This window comes from Culex pipiens, chromosome 1 (genome assembly GCF_016801865.2).
Source record: "Culex pipiens pallens isolate TS chromosome 1, TS_CPP_V2, whole genome shotgun sequence".
Lineage (NCBI taxonomy): Eukaryota > Metazoa > Arthropoda > Insecta > Diptera > Culicidae > Culex > Culex pipiens.
Genome location: NC_068937.1, coordinates 17,767,834 through 17,775,750, shown reverse-complemented (window position 1 = coordinate 17,775,750; position 7,917 = coordinate 17,767,834). Strand labels below are relative to the sequence as shown.

The window sequence follows — 7,917 nt, the reverse complement described above, 5'->3', positions numbered from 1 at the left end:
ATGGCAAAAACGTTAAATTAATTTGTATGAGGCTAATTAAATACTTAAAAAAAACATCAATATGCCAAACTTTTGAATTTTTAAAATTTAGAAATTTTGAATCTATGAGATTTGTAAACTTTTTGGAATTTTAAAGTCTTTGAATTTTAAATTTATGAATTTTTAAATTATATAACACCAAAGTTTTAAAAATTGTGATTTATAGATTTGTTTTAGATTTTTGTATACATATTTATATTTTTAAATGTATAAGTCACAACAATTTTAATAATAAAAAAACATTGAATTGGGTACTAAAGCCCTATGTAAATTTTTATGTACAACGGTAAAAAACACGATTAAAAACCATTTCTGATCACTTTCTTTCATTTTAATGCAAAACAATTTTTTTACAAGGCAACATTTTTTCGATGGATCAACTATGGTCCCTTTGGAACGAGCTGTCAAGTAGGAGCTTTTCTGTCAAGAAGGACCGCGAGGTTAATTTTTCAAAATTGATTTAAAAATCCATTTTAAACTCTTTGTTGTCGTTAAAAAGGTCATTGTACTCAGAAAAATAAGCTTTATCGCTGTAAACAATAATATCAGAAATCTAAGCTTCATTTTAGGACCCAATTTTACTGTTTTCATCATCTTAATCTCTTAAATCAAAATTGTATTGATAAAGAAAGAAAATGTAATCAAAATTCACCTTTTCTGTTGTTGTACTACAATTGGGTCCTAAAATGAAGCTTAGATTGCTGATATTATTGTTTACAGCGATAAAGCTTATTTTTCTGAGTACAATGACCTAGACAATGACCCTTTGTACGATAACAAAAAAAAAATGAATTTTTAAATCAATTTTGAAAAATTAACCTCGCGGTCCTTCTTGACAGAAAAGTTCCTACTTGACAGCTCGTTCCAAGGGGACCATAGTTGATCCATCGAAAAAATGTTGTCTTGTCATTATTTTTTTGCATTAAAATGAAAAAAAAAAAAGTGATCAGAAATGGTTTTTGATCGTGTTTTTTACCGTTGTACATAAAAATTGACATAGGGCTTTAGTACCCAATTGGGTCCTTAAGCCCAATGTAAATTTTTATGTACAACGGTAAAAAAAAACGATCAAAAACCAATTGACTAGACAAATTTTTTTTCGATGGATCAACTATGGTCTCCTTGGAATGAGCTGTCAAGTAGTACATTTTCTGTCAAGATGGACCGCGCGGTTAATTTTTTAAAATTGATTTAAAAATCCATTTAAAACTTTTTGTGGTTGTACAAAGGGACATTGTACTCAGAAAAATAAGCTTTAGCGTTGTTGCATTTCAGTTAAGCAGAAACCTATTCTTTAATTTTATTTTGCTCAATTCAATATTAAAACTGCCTTAAAGGTCAAAAATAGTCACGAGGCTGATTTGTCGTCATCGTGTAATCTTATTTTTTTCTTTTTTGTCTATTTTCTTCAAAATAAAAATATTGTGCGCATCCTTAACCTTCTCTCTCAGAATTCTGGCAACCCTACCCAGCCGAACTGTCATTTGACGGGTAAACAAACCCACATGTTTTCATTATCGTTTCGGTTCGGCACGTTGCGGGTCGTTCCTTTTGTTGTTGAACTTTTAAAATAGTTTAATTTGTTTGAAAATAGTGCAGCAAACAGCGCAAAATGTCCTCCTTCTTCCTCAAGGGCAAGCCCCGAACGGCCACCAAACGACAGGTGAGTTAATTTAAGTGGTGTTTAGGTGGAAATTGACTAAATTTCAACTCACTCTTTTTCGCTCAGTTCCAAAAGCCGGACAAAAAAGACAAGAAGCCCAAGGCGGCAGCGCAAAAAGCGGACCCCGAATCCGAGGAGGAACTGGACAGCGATGAGGAGGAGGAGCGCACGCTGGCGAACGCGTCCCGCAAGTTCACCTTTGACGACGAGGAGGACGGCCTGGCGGAAACGGCCCAGGACAAGCGGCTGCGGTTGGCCAAGAAGTACCTGAAGGGCGTGGAGGAGGCGGAACGGGAACGGGCGGAAGATCGTGACGCGGAGGAGGAACTAGAGGGGAACGTTTCGGCTGCGTTGAGGGAGGACTATCTGGAGAGCATCGGGAAGTTGTACCGGGAGGTTGCGGATTCGTACCGGGGGTTTGATTTGGAGCGGGCGGTCACTTTGCGCCACAAGCAGCAGAATCTGTCGCCGACGTGCCTCTGCCTGACGGAGGACGATCGCTTTCTGTACGTGGCGAACAAGAACGGGATTGTGGTGCGGTGGAATGTGGCCACGGGGGAACGGATGGCGGCGACGAAGCCCCAGCGGACGGCCGTTCAGGCGTTGGCCATTTCGCACGATTTGCGGTTTTTGGTGGTGGCCGATGGAAGCGATGAGATAAAGGTGCTGAACGGGGAAACGCTGAAGCGGGTGAACAGCTTGAGTGGGCACTCGGACGTAGTGACCGGGGTTGTGTTCCGGCGGAACACGCACACGCTGTACTCGTGCAGCAAGGACCGGACGGTGAAGGTGTGGTCGCTGGACGAGATGCTTTATGTGGAGACGCTGTGAGTAATTATTTTTATTTATTTTGGGTGCGGAATGTCTCAGTTTAGAGTATGTTCAAGAAAAATCCATTCTAAAATTTACACAAAAATCTCAAATCTACACCTCGAAGTTTATATTAAATTTTATTAGTTTCATGTTGCCAAAATCGTTCAAACCAAACATTCAAAAAAAAGCTATCAATCATTATCAAATTTAATTTGTTTCTTGAATTTTTTTGTTCCTAAATTCTTAAGTTTTGATTTTTTAAACTTTCAACTCTCAGTATTTCAAAAATTCAAAGAATAATTTAAAAAAATGCAACGCTAAAAATTTGCATAACCAAAAAAAAAATACATCATCAAAAATATCTACTCCATTAATTTTTTTAATTGAAACATATTTAAAAATATCCCAAATGTTATTATTTTTCCCAGCTCATGTCAAAACTAAAAATGATAATATATTTTTATAAATTGAAAAAAAAAATTAAACGACGAAAAAATAGTGAAAAATTGAAAAAAAAAAAACTTAATCCTCCTTTAGATGGTTGGTGCCTTCCTCTCATTTATAGAGTGATTACAATCCCCTAAAGTGTCCACATGATTTATGGATCTCCCCTAACGTGATCGCAGCACCTAAGAGGTCCTAATAAAAATAAGTGACGAGTAAAAAAAAAACAGACTTCCTACAGACTTTTTGTCAAGATTATACAGACACGGCCTTTGAGGAAAATGGCATCCCTCTACACGGCTTTTTCGTGGCGATCAGACCCGACCATTTGAGGTTATGTGAATTCAGACCATTTTTAAAACTGCTTGTGATTTAAGATAGATAAGTCAAATCTTGAAAATTCTTACTCCACTTAAAAGGTCTTCTCATATGCTTTCTAAAAATATATAACATGTTAGGGTTTCATGAAAAAACCACCCTTTTTACCATAATTTTAATTTAATATGAAACAGTTTTTTTAACATAGCTTTTTAAATACATGAGAAAACTGCATGAATTTAAATAGCAACTTAGAGGACGTTAAGACGGATCGATTAAAACCATTCCGGCCAAAATCGGTTGAGCCTGTGACAAGATATTCCAGTGACATTGATTTGGTACACATGTCTACATACAGCCAAACACACAGACATTTGCTCAGCTGGCGATTCTGAGTCGATATGTACAAATGAAGGTAGGTCTAGGAGGTCTAACTAAAAAGTTCGTTTTTCGAGTGATTTTATAGCCTTTCCTCATTAAAGTGAGGAAGGCAAAAACTATTAATTTTATAATTTTGATAATTGAAAATATGGCTAAATTTTCCAGGAGATTTTAATTGAAAAATTTATAATATAAAAAAACGATGAGAATCTAGATTATAATCTAAAAACGCTTATAGTTTTTAGACACTCAATCTGAGAAGCAAAAATTAAAATAACCAAAAAAACTGTGAATCTTACTGGCGACCAGACAACAGATCGACATTTGCTAAAACTTGCCTGACATCGAGTCAACAGAAGGTTAAAAAATAAACTGGGTGTATTTTGAAAGTGACAGCTGTTTGTTTTCCACACTGCACGGTGCCTTAAACATACTCGTTTTTCAGGTAAATTCATTTGTCTGGAAATCCTTATAAAGCTTTCTAGTCAAATCTTTACCCATCAGATTTGCTATCTCTTTCTAGCAAAAGTGTTTTGTCAGGCGACTTCTAGCTAGGTTTTTTTTTTTTTTGACTGAACGCCCGATATGTCAGCCAACATATTTCGCAGGGCTGTGACAGCTCGAGCTCAATCATTGTTTTAACCAGGACACTGTGACGAAAAGTTCGTCATTTTTGGATAAAATTATTATTTTCTTTTCACTGGGCTTGAAAGTCTTAACAGTTTAAGCTTGTCAAAAAATTAAAATATTCTCCAAAGTAATAATAAAAATAACAAATCAAAAATTGTCTATGTTTAATAAAATTTAAAATTCGCAAACTTCAAAAACGATTTATAAATATAATTTAACCCAAAAATGACGAACTTCACGTCACAGTGCCCTGATGCAAACAATGATCGAGCTCGAGCTGTCACAGCCCTGCGAAATATGTTGGCTGACATATTGGGCGGTCAGTCGAACAAAAACTAGCTAGATGTAGCCCGACAAAACAGTTTTGCAACAAAAAGATAGCAAATCTGATGCAAACAAATCCGCAGCTGCCTTGTAAAAAAAATTTCGAATGTGTTGGTAAATTTCTGACTAGAAAGCCTTATATTGAATCGCTTACAAAACAGAGCTTTTCTTTCCTTTTCAAAATGACGAAAAAGATTTTTTTGGGGTTAAAATATCTGAGCAAAATTTAAAAATAACTAAAAATATCTGAGAAAAATTAAAAATAAACTCAAAAAAAACAGAACTGAAAAATTCTAAAATTTAATTACCGATTTAAAAAGTTGCACAGACTTCTAAATGCAATCCTTTTTAAGCTGAATACCTTTTTAAGCGAGGAAAACCTAAACGTTGTTTAACATTAAAAATTGATAAGTTAAAAGGAAATACAAAAAAAATGTGTTCAAAAATATCCTTATTTTGTTGAAGTTGTTACGTTTTCCTAATTGTGATAATTTGTTCATTTATTCGCTTAAAAAAACATAAAATTTATTTTTTTAAGTACTGATTGAAGCAGGGTGTCCACCAGAATTAGATTTTCGAATTCTCGGTTTTCTGCAGATGGTAGAAGAAATTTACCCATAGTTCTCGTATAAAATTCAATTTTTTTTTAAATTCTGACCTGAGAATCGTAATATTTTTAAAATGTAAACTAAATATTTTAAAAAAATCAAAAAAATGCAAAAATCATAAATTTTTTAATGAAAAAAAATAATAAAATCTAAACATTAAAAAATCATGATGAAATATGATCATATGAAAAATCAAGAGATTAAAGAACTAAAATTTTAAAACGTGTTCCAAAAGTCCCAGTGATAAAAAATACAATTAAAAAAAGAACTTAAAATTGAAAAAAAAAACAGAACGAAACTGTTCTTAAAAAAGAACAATCAAAACTGATATTTCCAAAAAAAAACGAGGATTAAAAAAAACACGCCAAAATGGTGGTGATAACATAATGAAAAAAATTGCATTTTTTGATTTAAAATGTACTCAATTTATTCAAAATTGGGTCACAGAACTCGAAAAAAACGAGATTTTTTTTTTGTCATGATTTGATGATTGATAATAATAATAATAAATAAGCGAAACTTGGAACAACCGAGGCTTCGGATAATCTAATTAAAATAATGGTTTAATACCAAATTAAAAAAAAAATCGAATAAAGTTAAAAACAATCGAGAAATTTTATTAAAAATAATAAAAATAGGAAAGATTTTTAAATTTGAAATTTTTTATGAATAGAAAAATGATTCAAAAACAAATAAAATTAACAAAAACATCTTTTATTAAAAGAATACTTATGAAACTGAAGAATCCTAATTAGATGAAAAGCTGATTTTTTAATTATCAAATTTTGAAACGTTTGGAAATTTGAAAATTTCAAATTGTTTCGAATGACAGACTAAAAGCATAATTTAACCAAAAACATAAAATTCTAAACATTCTCAAAATTTAAATAATGTGAAAGCGGTTTTAAAACTGAACGAAAAATAATAATAAACTCATGTGAGAAACTCGGCGTCATTGCGCTATCGTGCACGCACATTCAAAATCACTTAGTGTTCGTCAAAACCGAACCTACTAAGAAATGCGTAAATGAGGCAACGGTCAGATTGGAGTGCATTTTACACTCAGAATTCGACGAAAATTGGGTCCTAAAATCAGCGCTAAAAACCCGTTTTAATTGGGTACTAAAGCCCTATGTCAATTTTAATGTACTACGGTAAAAACACGATATAAAACCATTTCTGATCACTTTTTTTTTCATTTTAATGCAATTTTTTTTTTTGAAAAGACAACATTTTTTTGATGGATCAACTATGGTCCCCTTGGAACGAGCTGTCAAGTATGAGCTTTTCTGTCAAGAAGGACCGCGAGGTTAATTTTCCAAAATTGATTGAAAAATCAATTTTTAACTCTTTGTGGTCGTACAAAGGGTCATTGTGCTCAGAAAAATAAGCTTTATCGCTGTAAACAATAATATCAGCAATCTAAGCTTCATTTTAGGACCCAATTCATTGAACAGATACTTTCTCCCTACCCGATCGTAAATATTTTAATGTTGTTTTATAAAACATTTTTGATTAATAAAATTTCAACTTTAGCTCCTTATTGACAAAAATGCAACCAAAACGCGACGGTTCCGTTTTACCACAGGGCACCTGCTCTGTCAGCTGGCAGTCAGGTGGTAGTTTGTCTAGTATACAAAGTTGTCGTGGTTGTTCAACCATAGGTTTTCTAGGCTTCATATAATGTTCACCTTTTAGCGCAGTTCCTTACGAAATAAAAAAAAACATAAAAATACATTTTCAAGTGATAATAGTAAAAAAAGGAGTTTAAAAATAATTGAATTGTTGTTTTACACTTCTTTGATTTATTTAGATGTATCTATAAAATATATCTTTTTATTAAAATTATCATCTCCCTCTCATTCCAGCTACGGCCACCAGTCCCCGGTGACGGCCATCGACGCGCTCTCCCGCGAGCGCTGCATCACCGCCGGCGGCAGCGACGCCTCGATCCGCATCTGGAAGATCGTCGAAGAGTCCCAGCTGGTGTACCAGTGCCCGCCGGTCGAGAGCATCGAGTGCGTCCGGCTGATCGGGGACGAGCACTTTGTGTCGTGCGGAACGGACGGCTCGCTGTCGGTGTGGAGTTCCGGCCGGAAGAAGCCGATGGACACGGTCCGGTTGGCTCACGGGAGCAGTGTGGCCAATGGGGAGGCGAACTGGATTAGTGCGGTCGCGTCGCTGCTCAACACGGACGTGATCGCGTCGGGGTCGTGCGACGGGTTTGTCCGGTTGTGGCGGTTGGTGGGGAGCGGAAAGGTGATCAAGCCGTTGATGGAGATTCCAGTGGAGGGGTTCGTCAATGGGTTGGCGTTTAGCAGCGATGGGAAGCGGTTGTTTGTTTGCGTTGGGCAGGAACATCGGCTTGGGCGGTGGTGGACGCTGAAGCAGGCCAAGAACCGGACGATTGTGGTTCCGTTGGAGGTCGTGGAGGTTGAGGAGAAGAAGAGCAAGAAGGGGAAGAGGAAAAGTGTGAATAAAGTTGAATAAATATCGTTGATTTGGGCTTGAATAAATATTTGATTATTTTTTTTATATCACAATCATGTTCAAACTAAATAAATATTAACGAATCATCTTTGCGTTGAACTTTATGTTGTGAGGCTGGCCACCGAATTTCGTTGACAAGCCAAAATAGCACGAATAACATCAAGCTAAATTTTGGGTAAAAGTTACTCACTGTCGGCACAGCTCTAT

General features: G+C 35.3%; 1 protein-coding gene across 1 annotated transcript; it reads left to right on the top strand.

Annotated features, from left to right (window-relative positions):
- Nucleotides 1–1,554: 1,554 nt before the first annotated feature.
- On the top strand, nucleotides 1,555–7,736 carry LOC120421418 (U3 small nucleolar RNA-interacting protein 2-like). The gene is made up of 3 exons (XM_039584625.2): nucleotides 1,555–1,702; nucleotides 1,769–2,529; nucleotides 7,089–7,736. The coding sequence occupies exons 1-3, from the start codon at nucleotides 1,652–1,654 to the stop codon at nucleotides 7,708–7,710; spliced, it is 1,434 nt and encodes a 477-aa protein (XP_039440559.1). The 5' UTR covers nucleotides 1,555–1,651; the 3' UTR covers nucleotides 7,711–7,736.
- Nucleotides 7,737–7,917: the final 181 nt, after the last annotated feature.

What these genes read in the sequence shown, in the direction of transcription:
- LOC120421418 (XM_039584625.2), top strand. Translation starts at nt 1,652, where the DNA reads ATGTCCTCCTTCTTCCTCAAGGGCAAGCCCCGAACGGCCACCAAACGA. An exon ending in GAACGGCCACCAAACGACAG is followed by an intron (nt 1,703 to 1,768) that starts GTGAGTTAATTT and finishes TTTTTCGCTCAG; the next exon opens with TTCCAAAAGCCGGACAAAAA. An exon ending in ATGCTTTATGTGGAGACGCT is followed by an intron (nt 2,530 to 7,088) that starts GTGAGTAATTAT and finishes CTCTCATTCCAG; the next exon opens with CTACGGCCACCAGTCCCCGG.